The 22660-nt window shown below is 42.2% G+C and overlaps 1 protein-coding gene across 5 annotated transcripts in view; it reads right to left on the bottom strand.

Annotated features, from left to right (window-relative positions):
• Nucleotides 1-22660, bottom strand: part of LOC134344972 (ribosomal protein S6 kinase alpha-5) — a 338866-nt gene that overhangs the window by 238472 nt on the left and 77734 nt on the right. For 4 of the 5 annotated variants that reach the window (XM_063045114.1, XM_063045122.1, XM_063045107.1 and 1 more), the window contains one exon: nt 2773-2844. In XM_063045114.1, the coding sequence (XP_062901184.1) occupies nt 2773-2844 (72 nt within the window). Of the gene's footprint in view, nt 1-2772; nt 2845-6412; nt 6445-22660 lie in introns of those variants that run through there. The other variant, XM_063045140.1, reaches the window with a different exon arrangement.

A 22660-nucleotide genomic window follows, 5' to 3' on the forward strand; every position in this document is an offset into this window, starting at 1 on the left:
GCCAAATGAGCCGTGCCACCCTGCAACCTACTTAACACTACCAAATACTATCCAGCGATTCATTTTCTTGCAGGCATTTACAGTAGAACAAGGAAATACAATATAATCATTGATAGTAAGGTAACCAATGTACAAAAGACAAACTGCAAATGCAAAAAGTAAATAAGTAATACTGAAAACTCCAGTAGTGAGTCCATAAGTTGTGTTCAGTGATCAGTTCAATGTTGTGGAGAGTAAAGTTGTCAAAGCTGGTTCAGGCACCTGATGGTTGAAGGGTAATCATCTTCCATCCGTTTATCTCCAGGATCTCAACTGTAGATGTCCATTTCCCACCATTGTTGCTGCCTGACCGGCTGAGTTCCCCAGCATCTTGCGTGGAATGCTAATGTTCAGTAGGTTCAGATAATTATTCTGCTTTCTCCTTTGCAGTGAATAACAAATGGTAGGGCTACAGGATGCCAGAGGCCAAGTTCCCAAAGAATCCTTTGTTATGCAAAAATTCATTTTGCTACTGTAAGCAACTTTCACAGGGGATTCCTGTCCTCATGAATATTCAGAAGTCAGAAGCCAGTCAATCTCCTCCCATACAGGTTTAGTACATCAAAACCACACCACGCTTGTTTTGACAAGATGAAATAAACTGAAACTTACAAGTCATTCACCCACTGTCTATTTTTATCAGCAAATAAAGCTGCAACAATCTAAAACAGAAATGCTGAAAGAACCCAGCATTCGTGGGAAAAGAAACTGAAGAGGTAAGAGGCCAGAATGGGGAACAGAAGAGGGGAGGGGGCAGGAATATTTTTCACTTTGTCAGGAAGGAGGGATCGATAATCATGCCATCAAGTTGGAGGCTACCCAGACAGAATACAAGGTGTTGCTCCTCCACCCTGAGGGTGGCCTCATCATGGTACAAGAAGAGGCTATGGACCAACAGGTCAGAACGGGAATAGGAATCAGAATTAAAATGTTGGGTCACTGGGAAATTCTACTTTTGGCAGTTAGAGCAGAGGTACTCAATGAAGTGCTCCCCCAATTTACAATGGGTCTCGCCAATGGAGAGGAGGCCACATCAGGAGCACCGGATACAATAGACAACCCCAGCAGATTTGCAGTAAAGTGTTGCCTCACTTGGAAGGATGATTGGGGCCTTGAATGGAGGCGAGGGAGGAGGTGAATGGGCAGGGATATCACTTTGGTTGCTTGCAGGAATAAGTGCCGAGAGGGAGATTAGTGGGGAGGAACAAATGGACAAAAGAATCATGGAGGGAGAAATCCCTGCAGAAAGTGGAGATATTTTTTGGGGGGGGGGGAGGGCGAAGAGGTAAAGACGAGCTTATTGGTAGGATTCCTTTGGAGATGAAAGTTGCAAAGAATAATTTGTTGGATATGGAGGTTCATGGGGTGGTAGGTAAGGGCAAGATGAACTCTATCCCCGTTAAGGTGGCGGGAAGATTGGGTGAGTGTGGATGCTCGGGAAATGGAGGAGATGCAGGTGACAACAGCATCAATGATGTTTTCTGTGACAGCAGCAACTACATTTCAAACAAGGAAAGCAGTATACTAGAAATTCCAGTTACTGTTTTACTTGGAATGACTATTGATTCCCCAGACAGTGGGTAGTAAATGGGTGAATGGACAGGTATTGCATCTCCTCTTAAGATCAAGAATCAAAATCAGGTTTAATATCACTAGCAGATGTCACGAAAGTTGCTGTTTTGCAACAACAGTAGAGTGCAATACATAATAAAAACAACTATCAATTACAGTTTAAAAATATATAATTAAATAAGTAGTGTAAAAAGCAAGAAAAAAATAGTGAGGTCGTATACATGGGTTCAAAGTCCATTCAGAAATTTGAAGGCAGTGGGGAAGAAGCTGTTCCTAACAAGTTGGATGTGCGCCTTCAGGCTCCTGTATCTCCTCCCTGATGGCAACAATGAGAAGGCAAGTCCTGGGTGATAGGGGTCCTTAATAATGGATGCTGCCTTTTAAAGATGTCCTTGATGCTGAAGAGGCTAGTGCCCATGATGGTACTGGCTGAGTTTGCAACTTCCTGCAGCTTTTTCTGATCCTGTGTAGTGGCCCCTCCATACCAGACAGTGAAGCAGCCAGTTAGAATGCTCTCCATGAAGCACTTATAGAAAATTGCTCTTGTAGAAAGTCTTTGATAACATAACAAATCTCTTCAAACTCCTAATGAAATATAGCCACTGTCATGCATTCTTTGTAATTGCGTCAATCTGGTGGGCCCAGGATAGATCTTCAGAGATGTTGACAAAGGAACTTGAAACCACTCACCATTTCCAATGCTATGCTTCCCTGTGTGCTTCAAAATCCTTAGCATTTTACTGTCAACATTTAAAACTTGTTATAATTTGCTGCATTTAGCAGCTCACACTCAGCAAATAAAGGCCCACCTTCCATTAAACTACTGAGACAGTCACAACCCTACATAAGTCTAAGACATAACGGTATCTGAAATTTTGTTCATCTTTTACCAGACATTTCCAAACTGATCAACTCCTGCCCTGGCATATTCCATACCAACTCGAATGTAACATCCAAAGCACTACACTTCAGATTTGTCGCAGCAAAAGAAAAATATCTGTTGGAGGAAGTCAGCGAGTTCTAAATTTCCCATTTTCTCCTCATTCTCCTTTTATTGGTTGAATAAAGGCAAGTAAAATATTTCAGATCCTTCTGTAATAGTTTGTTATTAAAACTCACAGTGCTGTATAAAATTGACAAAACTAATATTTTTCCACTTACCCCCAGTTCCAAGGACCTTTAATAGTTCAAAGTTTTCAATCCCAACTTTTTCAGCATGTCCCGTTAAGTTAGCTGCAAAATAATAGAATCGTATTAGCAGAAATCAATAAGCAATAATGAATTCTCAGACTATCATCTCAAAATAATCAAGAACCACCAACATCCCACGACCTGATCTGGACTAAACATACCTATAGTCTGTAGTACACTTAAAAAGCATGCACTGTCACTTAAAAGCAGGATATTTATACAGAGCACATGGCCAAATGGTATGATTAAAATTCACAAGCTAACACATTAGTTTATACATAAAATTCAGAACATATAAAGTTTAACTTTTCACTGCAGTAAGGAGAAAAATCCTACTGCATTTTACCCCATAAATAATCCAGGAAGTCTCAAATAAATATAATGTGGAAAGACTCAGAAGCACAGAGAGATGACAGAGTGTTTAGAGATCTCTTGCAGGATGTTAGGGATAAACTTGTCCCGGTGAGGAAGATAAAGAATGGTAGGGTGAAGGAACCATGGGTGACAAGTGAGGTGGAAAATCTGGTCAGGTGGAAGAAGGCAGCATACATGAGGTTTAGGAAACAAGGATCAGATAGGTCCATTGAGGAATATAGGGTAGCAAGAAAGGAGCTTAAGAAGGGGCTGAGAAGAGCAAGAAGGGGGCAATGAGAAGGCCTTGGCAAGCAGGGTAAAGGAAAACCCCAAGGCATTCTTCAATTATGTGAAGAACAAAAGGATGACAGGAGTGAAGGTAGGACCGATTAGAGATAAAGGTGGGAAGGTGTGCCCGGAGGCTGTGGAAGTGAGCAAGGTCCTCAATGAATACTTCTCTTCGGTATTCACCAATGAGCGGAAACTTGATAACGGTGAGGACAATATGAGTGAGGTTGATGTTCTGGAGCATATTGATATTAAGGGAGAGGAGATGTTGTAGTCATTAAAATACATTACGACAGATAAGTCCCTGGGGCCTGATGGAATATTCCCCAGGCTGCTCCACGAGGCAAGGGAAGAGATTGCTGAGCTTCTGGCTAGGATCTTTATGTCCTCGTTGTCCACAGGAATGGTACCGGAGGATTGGAGGGAGGCAAATGTTGTCCACTTGTTCAAAAAAGGTAGTAAGGATAGTCCGGGTAATTATAGACCAGTGAGCCTTACGTCAGTGGTGGGAAAGCTGCTGGAAAAGATTCTTAGAGATAGGATCTATGGGCTTTTAGAGAATCATGGTCTGATCAGGGACAGTCAGCATGGCTTTGTGAAGGGCAGATCATGTCTAACAAGCCTGATGGAGTTCTTTGAGGTAGTGACCACACATATAGATGAAGGTAGTGCAGTGGATGTGATCTATATGGATTTTAGTAAGGCATTTGACAAGGTTCCACACGGTAGGCTTATTCAGAAAGTTAGAAGGTATGGGATCTAGGGAAGTTTGGCCAGGTGGATTCAGAATTGGCTTGCCCACAGAAGGCAGAGGGTCGTGGTGGAGAGAGTACATTGGGATTGGAGGGTTGTGACTAGTGGTGTCCCACAAGGATCGGTTCTGGGACCTCTACTTTTCGTGATTTTTATTAACAACCTGGATGTGGGGGTAGAAGGGTGGGTTGGCAAGTTTGCAGACGACACAAAGGTTGGTGGTGCTGTAGATAGTGTAGAGGATTGACGAAGATTGCAGAGAGACATTGACAGGATGCAGAAGTGAGCTGAGAAGTGGCAGATGGAGTTCAACCCAGAGAAGTGTGAGGTGGTACACTTTGGAAGGACAAACTCCAAGGCAGAGTACAAAGTAAATGGCAGGATACTTGGTAGTGTGGAGGAGCAGAGGGATCTGGGGTACATGTCCACAGATCCCTGAAAGCTGCCTCACAGGTAGATAGGGTAGTTAAGAAAGCTTATGGGGTGTTAGCTTTCATAAGTCGATGGTTAGAGATTAAGAGTCGCGGGGTAATGATGCAACTCTATAAAACCCTGGTTAGGCCACACTTGGAGTACTATGTCCAGTTCTGATCACCTCACTATAGGAAGGATGTGGAAGCACTGGAAAGGGTACAGGGGAGATTTACCAGGATGCTGCCCGGTTTAGAGAGTATGCATTATGATCAGAGATTAAGAGAGCTAGGGCTTTACTCTTTGGAGAGAAGGAGGATGAGAGGAGACATGATAGAGGTGTATAACATATTAAGAGGAATAGATAGAGTGGATAGCCAGCGCCTCTTCCCGAGGGCACCACTGCTCAATACAAGAAGATATGGCTTTAAGGTAAGGGGTGGGAAGTTCAAGGGGGATATTAGAGGAAGGTTTTTTTTTACTCAGAGAGTGGTTGATGCATGGAATGCACTGCCTGAGTCAGTGGTGGAGGCAGATACACTAGTGAAGTTTAAGAGACTACTAGACAGGTATATGGAGGAATTTAAGGTGGGGGGTTATATGGGAGGCAGGGTTTGAGGGTCGGCACAACCTTGTGGGCTGAAGGGCCTATACTGTGCTGTACTATCCTATGTTCTATGACTCTGAATTATCACTGCACTTTTCACTTGCATAACTACAGATCACTGGAAAATATTTAACTACTTCCAAGATAGGTTAAAGTTGGTATCATCTGTATGTCAACAATCTTTGGCCTGCGTTCTTTGAACTCCAAGATTGATAATAATTAAAAGTATTGGAAAATAATATGAAAGTAAAACCTACACCATGAATTACTTAGACAGAGGAAAAACATTTGCAAAGCCCAAAGATAGTTTTCAATTTTACCAGCACCAGAAATGTGACAGCAGAAGAAATCTGTGACCTGAAGAGAAAACCTTATACGTAATTCATAAAGCAAAATAGGTTCATAAATTATTCTGGATCCGTTTCAGAGAAGATTAACACTCTTAAAAATAAAAACCCAGAGTGGTGAGTGCTTGGAATCCCTGCTAGGGGTGGTGGTGGAGGCAGATACAATAGGGGCATTTAAGAAACTCTTAGATAGGCACATGGATATTAGAAAAATGGAGAGCTATGTAGGAGGGAAGGGTTAGATTGATCTTAAGAGTAGCTTAAAAGGTCGGTGCAACATCGTTGGCCAAAAAAGCCTATACTGTGCTATAATACCTTTTTTTATTTAGAGATACAGCACAGAACAGATTCTTCTGACCCAACAAGCTACAACGCACGGCATCCTACCCATTTAACACTAGCTAATTCACAAGAGAATTTACAATGACCAATTAACCTACTAACCAGCACGTCTTTGGACTGTAGGATGAAACCAAAGCACCCAGAGAAGACCCACACTGTCACACAGGGAGAACATAAACTTCTGACATATGGGGCTGGAACTGAACTCCGGAACACCTGGAGCTGAAATAGCAACATGCTAACCACTATGCTGCTGTAACACCCCAATGATGCTCATCCAATGGCTAACTGAGTGGAAATAATTTAAATTTGAATTCTTAATTTGTTGATCTCAGTCATTTCAGTACCATTTAGTGATCTTCTGTAGCCAAATATTAAATATTAAATAATGAGATAAAATCATATCAATAAAACTTCCTATACCTAATCACCATATGAATGTGACCATTACTGTCAGATAAAAACATGACAGACTTGCCGTAATAACACTCTTAAAAGGTTTACATACAAAATATCCAGTTGGAGGCATTAGAGTTGATGAACTGCTTCATATTAAACTGGAACGGTGAGATCTTAAAAAAAAAGGGAAAGAAGTGCAACAAGTAATAATAGATTTTCTTACAGGTAGCAGAATTACTTCTTGGTAATCTGTTTAAGAAAAAAAAATGTTTCCATCAAAATTTGGGCAAACTTTTGTTGGAGTGGAGGTTCTGATACAGTACTGCAATGGTAGCTTACTGCAGTACAAGCTAATCACAAAATCTTAAATCTCAGTGAACAAAAGAAAGTACAATGCATTCTCTTGAATAGGTTGAGAAAGAGGAATGTCAATATCCTGGTCAACAATGACCACAAACGTAAATGAAATAACTACTTAAACAGAGCACCACAAGACTGGTCAGAGGCTGGATATCCTGTGGCATGACTCAAATCCTGAAACATCAATTTGGTGTAATTTACCCCCCACTTAGCAATCAACTAGTTGATGGTTGCATAAATGCAGTGGTCTGAAAGTCTTGTTTCCATGTGTATAATTTTGTGATAAACAAACTTGAAAAGTAGTAGATTCCAGTTAATTGGCTGTTCCAATTAACTGATGAACCACTTATTTAGGACAACTCTTAAAGAACAACAACTTATAAAAAAAGAAAACAGCTGGGATTTCCTTCATTTATTTTGGGACACTATGCCTCTTAATCAGGGTAGGAGACTGTCGCCAAACAGTTTCTAGCTAGTGTCAGACACATGCACTTGAGTGGTTATTAAGACACTACACCATGCTTAGAGTGAACAGTTTTAAAATGGCATCAGTTGTGTGTGCTTATATTCAAAAAACAATGATTTCTGTCACTGATTGTTGGTGAGAAATAAGCAACAAGACAATTCAGAACTGTTTTGCTCACTCCGATTTCAAACACTCAGGCTTGGAGATGCCAGAAACGGCTAGGAGTGAAAATTAAACTATTTCACTATTTCAACAAGTTAGGAATCTGAAGGTATTAACAATTACCTTGAATTGAAAATGAAGATTTGGAGGATGCAATCATTGATAGCATCACCTCCTCCCTCACCTCCATTCAGGGCTGCAAATAGTCCTTTCAGAAATAGAGGAGCAGATTATTCAAGTCAAGTCACTTTTTATTGTCATTTCGACCATAACTGCTGGTACAGTACACAGTAAAAACAAGACAACATTTTTCAGGACCATGGTGCTACATGAAGCAATACATAAACTACACTGAACTACGTAAAACAACACAAAAACTACACTAGACTACAGACCTAACCAGGACTGCATAAAGTGCACAAAACAGTGCAGGCATTACAATAAATAATAAACAAGACAATAGGCAGTAGAGGGCAGTAGGTTGGTGTCAGTCCAGGCTCTGGGTATTGAGGAGTCTGATGGATTGGGGGAAGAAACTGTTATATAGTCTGGTCATGAGAGCCCGAATGCTTTGGTGCCTTTTGCCAGGTGGCAGCAGGGAGAAGAGTTTGTATGAGGGGTGTGTGAGGTCCTTCATGATGCTGTTTGCTTTACGGATGCAGTGTGTGGTGTAAATATCTGTAATGGCAGGAAGTGAGACCCCGATGATCTTCTCAGCTGACCTCACTATCCGCTGCAGGGTCTTATGATCTGAGATGGTGCAATTTCCAAACCAGGCAGTGATGCAGCTGCTCAGGATGCTCTCAATACACCTCTGTAGAATGTGGTGAGGATGTGGGGGGGGGGGGTGGGATGTGGGAGATGGACTTTTCTCAGCCTTCACAGAAAGTAGGGACGCTGCTGGGCTTTCTTTGCTATAGAGCTGGTGTTGAAGGACCAGGTAAGATTCTCCATCAGGCGAACACCAAGAAATTTGGTGCTCTTAACGATCTCTACGGAGGAGTCAATGTTCAGCGGAGAGTGGTCGCTCCATGTCCTCCTGAAGTCAACAACCATCTCTTTTGTTTCGTTCACATTCAGAGACAGGTTGTTGGCTCTGCACCAGTCCGTTAGCCGCTGCACCTCCTCTCTGTATGCTGACTCATCATTCTTGCTGATGTTACCCACCATGGTAGTGTCATTGACAAACTTGATGATGGTGATTAAGAAGGCAAACGGAATGTTGGCCTTCATTGCTAGAGGGATTGAATTCAAGAGCAGGGAGGTCATGCTGCAACTATACAGGGTACTGGTGAGACCGCACCTGGAGTACTGTGTGCAGTTCTGGTCTCCATACTTGAAGAAGGATATACTGGCTTTGCAGGCAGTGCAGAGGAGGTTCACCAGGTTAATTCCAGGGATGAAGGGATTAACCTATGAGGAGAGATTGAGTCGCCTGGGACTATACACTCTAGAATTCAGAAGAATGAGTGGGGATCTTATAGAAACATACAGAATTTTGAAAGGTATAGATAAGATAGAAGTATGAAAGTTGTTTCCATTGGTAGATGAGACTAGAACCAGGGGACATTGCCTCAAGATTCAGGGGAGAAGATTTAGGATGGAGATGAGGAGAAACTGTTTTTCCCAGAGAGTGGTGAATCTGTGAAATTCTCTGCCCAGGGAAGCAGTTGAAGCTTCCTCACTAAATATATTTAACAAACAGTTAGATAGGTTTTTACACAGTAAGGGAATTAAGGGTAATGGGGAAAAAGGCAGGTAGATGGAGCTGAACTTACAGACAGATCAGCCATGATCTTATTGAATGGCAGGGCAGGCTCAATGGGCTGGATGGCCTACTCCTGCTCCTATTTCTTAAATTCTTATGACATGTTATCTTCATTCGAGAAATTCAATACATTCATTTACAATTCGTTCAAATGCTTCATTTCCAACCATTACTTTGGTGAAATGATTGAGAAGGCATTACACAGGATTTACTGGCAGCAGGACCTTCTCAATGCTCTTTTCCCACTGAACCTTTGCAATGGCTGCAGTAAACTTCAGTGTGCTTCTCAGCACATACTCCTACTCCCTGGAATGTACCAATTGCAGCATTCGTTTGCGGATCTATCCTTGCACTAAAAGACAAATGGACTTCCAGCACACCACGATACATCACTTACCAAGTTGATGATTTTCCAACAGCAGTCCAATATTTGTACCAGTATATACCCCTGGGAATACATAGAGCAGCCTTCTCAAACTTTTCACCCTTAAAATAATTGACAGGTCTCAGGGAACCCATGCATAAAAATTATTATATCTACAGCTTATGGTATGTTGGTGTGATCAGAAGGTTGTAGATATAATCCAAAAATTATTGTCAATGCTCTGAGTAGAAAATGAATTTTTAGCCAACCTTTCTTGAAAAACAAAACAGATAGTCAAGCTTAGCTTGCCTTTCTTGAAATTAATCTCTTTCTTTTCCTTTCATAAATTTTAAAAACTCATGGTTGCAGGAGAGGTGTGATTGGCAACTAAATATTCCTGGATTCCGTTGTTTCAGGTGTGATATAATCGGAGGGACAAGAGGGGGAGGTGTTGCATTGCTTGTCAGAGAAAATATTACAGCAGCTCTGGCAGGACAGATCAGAGGACTCGTCAAGGGAGGCTATTTGGGTGGAATTGAGGAATGGGAAAGGTGTAGTAACACTTATAGGGGTGTATTATAGACAACCTAATAGGGAGTGAGAATTGGAGGAGCAAATTTGTAAGGAGATAGCAGATATTTGTAGTAAGCACAAGGTTGTGATTGTGGGAAATTTTAATCTTCCACACATAGACTGGGAAGCCCATTCTGTAAAAGGGCTGGATGGCTTGGAGTTTGTAAGATGTGTGCAGGATAGTTTTTTGCAGCAATACATAGAGGTACCAACTAGAGAAGAGGCAGTGTTGGATCTCCTGTTAGGAAATGAGATAGGTCAGGTGACAGAGGTATGTGTTGGGGAGCACTTCAGGTCCAGTGATCACAATGCCATTAGTTTCAATATAATTATGGAGAAGGATAGGTCTGGACCCAGGTTGAGATTTTTGATTGGAGAAAGGCTAACTTTAAGGAGATGCAAAAGGATTTAGAAGGAGTGGATTGGGACAAATTGTTTTATGGGATGGATATAATACAGAAATGGAGGTCATTTAAAGGTGAAATTTTGAGGGTACAGAATCTTTATGTTCCTGTTAAGTTGAAAGGAAAGGTTAAAAGTTTGAGAGAGCCATGGTTTTCAAGGGATATTAGAAACTTGGTTTGGAAAAAAAGAGATATCTGCAATAAATATAGGCAGCATGGAGTAAATGAGGTGCTCGAGGAATATAAAGAACGTAAAAAGAATCTTAAGAAATTAGAAAAGCTTAAAGCAGATATGAGGTTGCTTTGGCAAGTAAGGTGAAAATAAATCCAAAGGGTTTCTACAGTTATATTAATAGCAAAGTGATAGTGAGGAATGAAATTGGTCCCTTAGAGAATCAAAGTGGACAGCTATGTGTGGAACCAAAAGAGATAGGGGAGATTTTGAACAATTTCTTTTCTTCGGTATTCACTAAGGAGAAGGATATTGAATTGTGTAAGGTAAGGGGAACAGGTAGGGAAGTTATGGAAACTATGATGATTAAAGAGGAGGAAGTATTGGCGCTTTTAAGGAATATAGAAGTGGATAAATCTCCTGGTCCTGACAGGATATTCCTTAGGACCTTGAGGGAAGTTAGTGTAGAAATAGCAGGGGCTCTGACAGAAATATTTCAAATGTCATTAGAAACAGGGATGTTGCCAGAGGATTGGCATATTGTTCATGTTGTTCCACTGTTTACAAAGGGTTCTAAAGAGTAAACCTAGCAATTATCGGCCTGTAAGTTTGACGTCAGTGGTGGGTAAAGTAATGGAAAGTACTCTTAGAGATGGTATATATAATTATCTGGATAGACAGGGTCTGATTAGGAACAGTCAACATGGATTTGTGCGTGGAAGGTCATGTTTGACAAATATTATTGAATTTTTTTTGAACAGGTTACTAGGAAAGTTGACAAGGGTAAAGCGATGGATGTTGTCTATAGGGACTTCAGTAAGGTCTCTGACAAGGTTCCACGGAAGGTTAGTTAGGAAGGTTCAATCGTTAGGTATTAATATTGAAGTGGTAAAATGGATTCAGCAGTGGCTGGATGGGAGATGCCAGAGAGTAGTGGTGGATAACTGTTTGTCAGGTTGGAGGCTGGTCACTAGTGGTGTGCCTCAGGGATCTGTACTGGGTCCAATGTTGTTTGTCATATACATTAATGATCTGGATGATGGGGTGGTAAACTGGATTAGTAAGTATGCAGATGATACTAAGATAGGTGGCGTTGTGGATAATGAAGTAGACTTTCAAAGCTTACAGAGAGATTTAGGCCAGTTAGAAGAGTGGGCTGAAAGATGGCAGATGAAGTTTAATGCTGATAAGTGTGAGGTGCTACATTTTGGTAGGACTAATCAAAATACGACATACATGGTAAATGTTAGAGCATTAAAGAATGCAGTAGAACAATTTTGCTGAACCCATTGCTATACTTAAGTTGTTTACCATTGACAAGGCACAATGGAATACGACAACTTGGATCACCAGTCCATGTAAAACCCATTGTTAAGTAGCTTTTGTGTAGAGATGGACCTTTTTTGTGTGTCCGTTGTTGCACTAGGGCAGTGAAATACATAATATAGAACATAGAATAGTACAGCACAGTACAGGCCCTTCGGCCCACAATGTTGTGCTGACCCTCAAAGTTGTGCTGACCCTCAAACCCTGCCTCCCATATAAGCCCCCACCTTAAATTCCTCCATATAGGACCAGGACCAGCCTATTGTTCAGGGTGCCTGACCCTCCAAGGGAGGAGCTGTAAAGTTTGATGGCCACAGGCAGGAATGACTTCCTATGATGCTGTGTTGCATCTCGGTGGAATGAGTCTCTGGCTGAATGTACTCCTGTGCCCACCCAGTACATTATGTAGTGGATGGGAGACATTGACCAAGATGGCATGCAACTTAGACAGCATTCTCTTTTCAGACACCACCGTCAGAGAGTCCAGTTCCATCCCCACAACATCACTGGCCTTATGAATGAGTTTGTTGATTCTGTTGGTGTCCGCTACCCTCAGCTTGCTGCCCCAGCACACAACAGCAAACATGATAGCATTGGCCACCAGAGACTCGTAGAACATCCTCAGCATCGCCCGGCAGATGTTAAAGGACCTCAGTCTCCTCAGGAAATAGAGATGGCTCTGTCCCTTCTTGTAGACAGCCTCAGTGTTCTTTGACCAGTCCAGTTTATTGTCAATTCATATCCCCAGGTACTTGTAACCCTCCACCATGTCCACACTGACCCCCTGGATGGAAACAGGGGTCACCGGTACCTCAGCTCTCCTCAGGTCTACCACCAGCTCCTTAGTCTTTTTCACATTAAGCTGCAGATAATTCTGCTCACACCATGTGACAAAGTTTCCTCCCGTAGTCCTGTACTCAGCCTCATCTCCCTTGCTGATGCATCCAACTATGGCAGAGTCATCCGAAAAATTCTGAAGATGACAAGACTCTGTGCAGTAGTTGAAGTCCGATGTGTAAATGGTGAAGAGAAAGGGAGACAAGACAGTCCCCTGTGGAGCCCCAGTGCTGCTGATCACTCTGTCGGACACACATCAGAGTACATACGTTGCAAATCTATAGAACAGTAACTGTAAACATCAGAAACTGTAAACTAAACAAACTGTGCAAATACAGATATAAAAATAGCAATAAATAACAAGCATAAAATGACAGTATAACAGAGCCCTTAAATGGGTCCTTAAAAGAAATGCAGCTATCTTCTTTTGTTCAAGAGCCTGATGGTTGAGAGGTAGTAACTGTTCTTGAATCTGGTGGTGCAAGAACCTGGTGAAGCACTTGTACCTTCTACCTAATGGCAGCAGTGAGAAAAGAGCATGGCCTGGATGGTGAGGATCTTTGATGATAGATGCTGCTTTAACACAGCAACATTTCATATAGATATGATCAATGGTTGGGAGGATTTTACTGGGCCAAATCCACCACCTTTTGTAGAATTTTCCGCTCACAGGCGTTGGCATTCCCAAACCAGGTCGTAATGCAGCTAATCAGCATACTTTCCACCACACATTTACAGAAGTTTGACCATAAGATATAGAAGCAGAAGTCGGTCATTTGGCCCATTGAGTCTGCTCCGCCATTCAATCATGGGCTGGTCTAATTCTTCTAGTCACCCCCACTCCCCTTCCTCCTCATACCCTTTGATGCCCTGGCTAATCAAAAAGCTATCCCTTTCTGCCTTAAATGCACCCAATGATTTGGCCTCCATAGCCACTCATGGCAACAAATTCCACAGATTTACTACCCTCTAAAAGTAATTTCTCTGCATCTCTGTTCTAAATAGACGTCCTTCAATCCTGAAGTCATGCCCTCTTGTCCTAGACTCCCCTACCATGGGAAATAACTTTACCATATCTAATCTGTCCAGGCCTTTTAACATTCGGAATGTTTCTATGAGATACCCCTCCGTTCTCCTGAACTCCAGGGAATACAGCCCAAGAACTGCCAACATTCCCAATACGGTAACCCTTTCATTCCCAGAATCATTCCCATAGCTTTTGATGACATGCCAAACCTCTGCAGACTTCAGAGGAAGTGGGGGCACTGTTGTGCTTTCTTCGCAATAATATTTGTGCATCCGGGACAGGTCCTCTGAGATAGTGACCACCCAGGAATTTAAAGTACTGACCCTCTCCACCTCTGATCCTCCAAAGATTACTGGCTCATGGATGTGTGGTTTCCCTCTCCTGAAGTCTACAATCAGTTCCTTGGTTTTATTGACTGAGTGAGAAGTTGCTGTTATTACACCATTCAGCCAAGTTTTCAATCTCCCTCCTATATGGTGAATCATCACCCCCTTTGATAAAGCCCACAGTAGTGGTATCAATCTTGTACATGGCTTTGGAGCCATACTTAGCCACAGTCATAGGTGTAAAGTGAGTAGAGTAGGGGGCTCGGTGGACATCCCTGCAGTAGTCCTATGCTGATTGAAATTGTGGAGGAGATGTTTTTGCCAATCTGAACTAACTGGTCTACAGTGAGGAAATCTAGGATCCAGTTGTACAAGGGGGTATCGAGACCCATGCCTTGAGTTTACTGATTAGCTGAGGGGATGATGGTGTTAAATGCCGAGCTGTAATTGATAAAGAGCATCCTGATGTATGCATCTTTGCTGTCCAGATGTTCCAGTGTTGTGCGAACTATTGCAAAGCCTCAGCACTGTTATGCAATTAAGACGCATTATACTCAATAAAGCTTAATTTCTTGTTTCTCCAAATTCCTAAGTGATGCAAGTAGTTTGAAATTACATTTGTGACTGTCATAACCAAAAAAACCAAAAGAAAAAGAGGAAGCAACACTTTTCAAAACAAAATTGCTGTGTAGTGTAATCAGACCTGACAGTGATGGTGCAAAGAATCAGTCCAACTAGGTGGGAAAGAACAAGCCTTGCTTTTCCTACAAATGACTCCAACCCTGAGCTCAGCAGACCAACTGGACGCTTTGACTTGAGTAGCCCCCATTGTCACCACATGGTCACCACATCTAAGCCTTGGCTCACCCTAACAATTTGTTTGTTAACAGTTTTTATCAATACAAACAAACAGGAGACCCTTCTTGACTCCAAAACTGCTCAAGTTCCCCACCCCACCCATTAATTTGGATTGCACCACTGATGTTTATGTAGAACAGTTGTATACATTTATGAAATAACTCCCCAAAACCCATTTTGGAAAGCTCATCTATTATGCACATCTGTGTTATTCTATTGAAGGCCTGCTCCTGATCCTAGTTGACCAGGCCAGAGGACAATGACCTTTCCAATTTAAAAGGTTGGCAGAGAAGAATTTGCAGACCCTTGATATGCCTAGCTGCACAGACGTTACTGAGCAGTGCTCTTCATCCCACTAAAAATTTTTTTTGAAGAAACACAGCACACCTCTCCCTCCTCCACCGTGGACTCTATATTGGACAGTAATCTCGGAGAAATCCAAGTCCAAGAGGGAGTCTTGCTAGCTCTTTGGCTGTTCCTTTTCCATGTCCACTCCCACTGACACCACAGGTGCAGAAACTGCAGTTTTCTGGAGTTCATGCAATTCCCATTGATTCTCTCAATTACTGAGCACCCACAAATGAAGAACCTCGTTGTTCACCCCGAATGTCTCCTACCAGTACATAAGGGAGTCAGAAGGGTTTTTAAATTCTCCAGTCAGTGTAATCTCTCAAGTTCATTGACACCTGCTTGACATTCAGCTTCCATATCAGTATCTCAATTTTACTGTTGATGATAACCCAACAGAAAACATTGGTCAGGTACAAAGAGCAAGCACGTATGGACCCAACTGAGCCGTATTGCCTTGACCACATAGTGTTGGCATCTTTTACCAATTTCATCAGGATTCTGGGTGACATCCACTTTTACTGTTTGAGGTTACCTTATAAATTTTTCACGTATTCATCCAGTTTGCTTTTGAATATAAATAAAGAAAGCATTTCCAGCATATCTTTAGGCAATCCATTTCAGAGCGCAGCAGGTGCATTAAAATTAAATCTCCCTCATGTCACCTTTGGCTTTTTTTTTGCCATTCACCTTAATTTATGCCTTCTGGTTTCAACCCTTCAATTGGATGGAACAATATTTCTTCATTCTCTGGAGGGAAATAGACAGATGAGTTTGCAAGTTGAGACCCTTTCTCTGAAATGCTGAGTGTTTCACAAATGCTGACTGAACCTGCCAAATTCTTCCCGCTGGAGCAAAAACAAACAGATTCCAGCATCTGCAGTCTCATCTCGCCAACGTTTTATACAGGGAGAGAAATGGTGGTGAAATAAGCAGATAGATTATACATAGACTTTGGCCATTTGGCAAGAGGTTTAGGGCACAGGACTATTAACACCTAAACTGTTGTTAAATGGACAGCATTAGCTACCTCAGAGCTGCCAGTGCTGCCTGATTTGAAGTGAATCTTGACCTCAGATGCTGCAAGTACAGGCACTATGGCAGTTCATGTAATAGAAATGCACCCTTGCAGAATTCACAAATTAATACCAAAAAGTTTGATACAGACTGAAAATCTGATCCAATAAAATGTGTGAGAAACAAGTTAACAGAATCTTTTTCTCTGTCATTTTGCCATATGCAGAGGCAGTAAAGGCACCATGGTAGTGTGGTAACACTTCAGAGCACAAGCTACACCATCAGAGTTCAATTTCCACTGCTGTCCCAAGGAGTTTGTACATTCTTTCTGTAACCAAGTGAGTTTCATCTGGGTGCTCTGGCTTCTTCCCACATTCTAAAGATGTACAAGTTAGGGTTAATAAGTTGTGAGCATACTATGCTGACACCAGAAGACTAGTGATGCTTAACGTTGCCCCCAGAACATCTCTGGGCACTCTTCAACAAATGACAAATTCTCTCATATAAAAGATAGGATTTGAATACCACACCATGACCTAATTATTGCCATGAGAAATTCAAACCAACCGGCCCCCAACCAACACATATTCCACTCTCCCCTCCTACCCCTCCTCACAGTCCCCCACCCTGCTCTCATGACTATACCCCTCCCCCACACAAAACCACCATGGTGGGCTTCACGGCTGAACAGGTGAGAAGACAGCTGAAACGTCTCAACCCAAGCAAGGCTGCAGGACCGGATGGTGTCAGTACCAGGGTGCTCAAAGCCTGTGCTCCTCAGCTATGTGGAGTACTTCGCCATGTATTCAACATGAGCCTGAGGCTCCCGAGGGTTCCTGTACTGAGGAAGATGTCCTGCCTCATCCCTGTGCCGAAGACGCCGCGCCCCAGCAGCCTCAATGACTACAGACCAGTGGCATTGACCTCCCACATCATGAAGACCCTGGAGAGACTTGTTCTGGAGCTGCTCCGGCCTATGGTCAGGCCACACTTAGATCCCCTCCAGTACACCTACCAGCCCCCACTAGGAGTTGAGGATGCCATCGTCTACCTGCTGAACTGTGTCTACGCCCACCTGAACAAGCCAGTGAGCACTGTGAGGGTCATGTTTTTTGACTTCTCCAGTGCGTTCAACACCATCCGCCCTGCTCTGCTGGGGGAGAAGCTGACAGCAATGCAGGTGGATGCTTCCCTGGTGTCATGGATTCTTGATTACCTGACTGGCAGACCACAGTACGTGTGCTTGCAACACTGTGTGTCCGACAGAGTGATCAGCAGCACCGGGGCTACACAGGGGACTGTCTTGTCTTCCCTTTCTCTTCACCATTTACACCTCGGACTTCAACTACTGCACAGAGTGCTGTCATCTTCAGAAGTTTTCGGATGACTCTGCCATAGTTGGATGCATCAGCAAGGGAGATGAGGTTGAGTACAGGGCTACGGTAGGAAACTTTGTCACATGGTGTGAGCAGAATTATCTGCAGCTTAATGCAAAAAAGACTAAGGAGCTGGTGGTAGACCTGAGGAGAGCTATGGTACCGGTGACCCCTGTTTCCATCTAGGGGATCAGTGTGGACATGGTGAAGGATTACAAATACCTGGGGATACGAATTGACAATAAACTGGACTGGTCTAAGAACACTGAGGCTGTCTACAAGTAGGGTCAGAGCCGTCTCTATTTCCTGAGGAGACTGAGGTCCTTTAACATCTGCTGGACGATGCTGAGGATATTCTGTGGTGGCCAGTGCTATCATGTTTGCTGTTGTGTGCTGGGGCAGCAGGCTGAGGGTAGCAGACACCAACAGAATCAACAAACTCATTCGTAAGGCCAGTGATGTTGTGGGGATGGAACTGGACTCTCTCACGTTGGCATCTGAAAAGACGATGCTGTCTAAGTTGTATGCCATCTTGGTCAATGTCTCCCATCCACTACATAATGTACTGAGTGGGCACAGGAGTACATTCAGCCAGAGACTCATTCCTCTGAGATGCAGCACAGAGAGTCATAGGAAGTCATTCCTGCCTGTGGCCATCAAACTTTACAACTCCTCCCTTGGCGGGTCAGACACCCTGAGCTGATACGCTGGTCCTGGACTTATTTCATAATTTACTGGCATAATTTACAAATTACTATTTAACTATTTATTACTATTTTCTATTACTATTTATTATTTCTATGACTATTACTATTTACTAATAGTAGTATTACTATTACTATTTCTATTACTATTTATTATTTATGGTGCAACTGTAACGAAAACCAATTTCCCCCAGGATCGATAAAGTATGACTATGACTATGACTATGACTATAAATGTCCAGTTCAGCAAAAGCAACAATTGCGAATATGAAGGGTCATAGACTCAAGATATTTGGAGGTTAATGTAGTTGGAGTGTCACAGGTAGCTTTTTTTCTTTACACATACACTGTAGTGGGTGCATGGAACAAGCTGCATTAGAGACAGATACATTTGGGATAGGAACATGAATGATAGAAAAAAATGGAGGACTATGTAGGAGGAAGAAGTTTAATTGATCTTGTAGTAGGTTAAAAAAAATGACACAATAACAAGGGCCAAAAAGCCTGCACTATTCTATGTTCTGAAAACAAAGACAATGTACTTGACGCCATGAAGGGCTTATTAATCTCCACAAGATAAAACTGCATTTCATCAATGAAACATTCCAAAATTGTCAAATTCACTAAGTCAGTGAAAGATACAATTTGATCTACTGAAACTCACTGGTTTCCCAATACAATGAGATATCTGTAAGTGAATGCAATGCCACTGTCAGGATGTAGAAGTGTGTGCTAAGGCAGCGGTCCCCAACCACCGGGCCACAAAGCATGTGCTACTGGGCCGTGAGGAAACGATATGATTTGGCTATATGAGTCAGCTGCACCTTTCCTCTTTCCCTGCCATGTCCACTGTGGAGCTTGAACGCACGCGAGGTCATTACCCGCATATCATCCATGTCAGCGCAGGAAGGAGATCAACTCCTCGAGCTTGCAAATGGCGGCGGGCTGAAAAGTATGTTTGACATAACATCTTTGCCGGCATTCCGGATCAAAGTCAAGGCTAAATATCCTGAGATAGCCACGAAAGCACTGAAAACGTTGCTTCCATTTCCAACATATCTCTGCAATGAATGCAACAAAAATTAAATTGCGGAATATACTGGACATAAGTAACCCCCTTCAAGTATCGCTGTCTCCCATCACCGTCTTGTTGCAGGAAAACAAGCCCAGGACTCCCACTGATTCAGCAATATTGGTGTGTTGCAATGATTTTATATATTCATACGGGGAAAATATGTGTGCTGTGCGTTTAATATCCGACAGTTACTTAAAATGTTATGATGCTATTGACTTATAAGTGACTTATATAACCATATAATAATTACAGCGCGGAAACAAGCCATCTCTGTCCTGCTAGTCCGTGCCAAACGTTACTCTCACCTAGTCCCACCGACCTGCACTCAGCCCATAACCCTCCATTCCTTTCCTGTCCATATACCTATACAATTTTTCTTTGAATGATAATATCAAACCTACCTCTACCACTTCTACTGGAAGTCCATTCAACACTTACTTCAAGCTCCCCTGTCCTCCCCTGATAATTGACTTATCACTATATTCATGCGAGGAAAATATGCGCTGTGTGTTTAATATTAAATTCGTTAGATAAACCCTTTTAGAAACGAAATTGAGTGTATTAGCCACTGGTCACCTATATTCTGGTCGTGATTAACACCCCCTCGAACAGAAGCACCAAAAACGATTTGTAGAAAAAAAAAATCGGCACATACACACGTGAGCACTAGTGCCCGCGCACGGCTTCATGGTCATTGTAGTCTTTCTCGGGGTAAACCCAACGTATTTGACTGCTACTCTCTCTCCTTTTTCTCCCTCTGTTCCTCTCACTATACCCCTTGCCCATCTTCTGGGTCCCCCCCCTTTTCTTTCTCCCTGGGCCTCCCATCCCATGATCCTCTCATATCCCTTTTGCCAATCAGCTGTCCAGCTCTTGGCTCCATCCCTCCCCCTCCTGTCTTCTCCTATCATTTTGGATCTCCCCCTCCCACTTTCAATTCTCTTACTAGCTCTTCTTTCAGTTAGTCCTGACGAAGGGTCTCAGCCTGAAACGTCGACTGTACCTCTTCCTAGAGATGCTGCCTGGCCTGCTGCGTTCACCAGCAACTTTGATGTGTGTTGACCGCTACTTTTGTCAGTTTGCAACCCTACCACCCGCTGGTCGGCAAGAATATTGTCAATATTAACCAATCCGAGTGCGATAAAGGTTGGGGACCCCTGTACTAAGGGATGTTCTGGAAGTTTGGTGCAGGCAGGTGACCATATATAAAAAAAGGTCATGGGGAAGGACTGAAATCCAAGGCCCAGGTGCTACTAGATATTGATAGTTGGGTCCTGAGTAACAGCCCTGCAAATACCTGAAGGGTATATCGTCCTAAGTAGCCACATGAGCAGCATTAAGTTAATCTACTGTATTCTATGTATAAAGGATTAATAGCATAATAACTAATAATGTATAAATTTGACAATATTAGTAACGAAAAAAAAGCCATGCACTGTTTCACATGTGTTTATGATTAGAGTTTACTTTTGGAATAAAAAAATTATGTTACCCAAAAGGCAAAAAACTATACTGAGTATCTGATAAGCAACAATTAGACTGAAGCTCCCTGATGGGTGGAAAAATGAGAAGAGGAGCAGATGTTGGCTTTTATCAAGTGTGGATCTTCCAAACGATAATTAGCAAACTAAGATTCCCGAAATATAAAATGCATTTGTGCTGCAGTTACAGAACAGGTTTTGGTCACTTGAATACTTTGGAACAAAGAGGTGAACACAAGTGGGACAAAGTGGTAACCATCTACAAATGGAGCAGTGAAGCTTGTTGCGCTAGACAGAAGACCGCAAATTATATTATACATAGTACGTGGGATACCATAGAAACCAGATGATCTGAGGGGAAAAGGTTCAAGCAGAAACCCCAGAGATTCACAGATACCACATACAAAACAGCATGGCACAGAGGCCACTTCAATTTGCCCTGTCACAGACATTTCTTTTACTCTACACATTCAAACCCTTATTCTACTGAAAACTACCTCTTTTTCCCCAGTGGCACAGTTGAAGTGTTGCCCCTGAATATTTCTGGCAGTTTCTTTTTTTTTGAATTTCAGATTTCTTGTATCCACTTTTTTATGACAATTTTCACATCAGAAGTCAAAGCTTGAAACAGTAGACAAACAATTACTTAACAACATAACCAGAGAATGCAAATGCACACAGTGACCAAGAAATCAACTATAAAATGACAGTTTAATCAGTGGCAAATGGCAGACATTGACAATTGAACTGAGAGACAAACAAGGCATCTGCTGACAACAGCCAAAGAACCAGAAATGCATGGACAGAACACTACCAAGAATTACTGAACAAGGAACAAGTGTCCAGGAGGAAGAACTGGCAATAACACTGGCCACAAAAGGATGAGGTCATCCAAGGCATTAATCTTTTTAAAAATAAAACAGAAAACAGAAGTGTTAAAAGCAAACCCTGAGTTTGCAGTTTCTCTTCTGGCCCCTTTATTCCCAAGAGTGAGAAAGACAAAGCCCCAAATGGTAACAATAACCAAGAAATAAATGCTCCATGACTGAAAAACTAGTATATTACAAATTTAACTATGCCACAAAAGACAGAGCATTAGATTATTGCCCAGCAAACATCAGAGCAGCTTGTAGTCCTCTCAGCAAAGAAAACACTAGTTTTTGAAAATAATGTGTATGCACAAACCAGATTTTATTCTGTAAAATTTAATAGATCCACAGTCATAATCGCAAAGTTGACTGGATATAAACCTCAGAATCAGTCTAAGGCACATTCTGTGGGCATACAAAAATCCCTCTCAACACAAAACCATCAAATACCACTCCCACTTTACATGCAGTGCTGATCACAGCAAACTCAATTCAAGTCAAAACAGGAATGCATGAAGATTGTGTCATGCAAATCTTCTCAATACTGACAATTGACTGCACAGTGCAGTATACCAGCTCACAGCAAAAGGACATACCAAAAGGCAGTTAACTTCACTCTTATCACATTCTCAAAATACTTCAAATCAATATTCAGTAAGCAAATTGAACAGAAAATTATTGAATTTTAAGCACTGCTTTGCTATCACCCATATAGATAGAGGACCACTTTTCACCAACAGAAACATTCACATGTAGTAGAATAGCACTGTGGGTTATGCAGGTGTCTCACAGGCCTAGATCTAATTCTGATCTCTAGTCAAATCTGTTTGGTGTTTGTTTATTC

The sequence above is a fragment of the Mobula hypostoma genome, chromosome 1 (assembly GCF_963921235.1).
Source record: "Mobula hypostoma chromosome 1, sMobHyp1.1, whole genome shotgun sequence".
NCBI lineage: Eukaryota > Metazoa > Chordata > Chondrichthyes > Myliobatiformes > Myliobatidae > Mobula > Mobula hypostoma.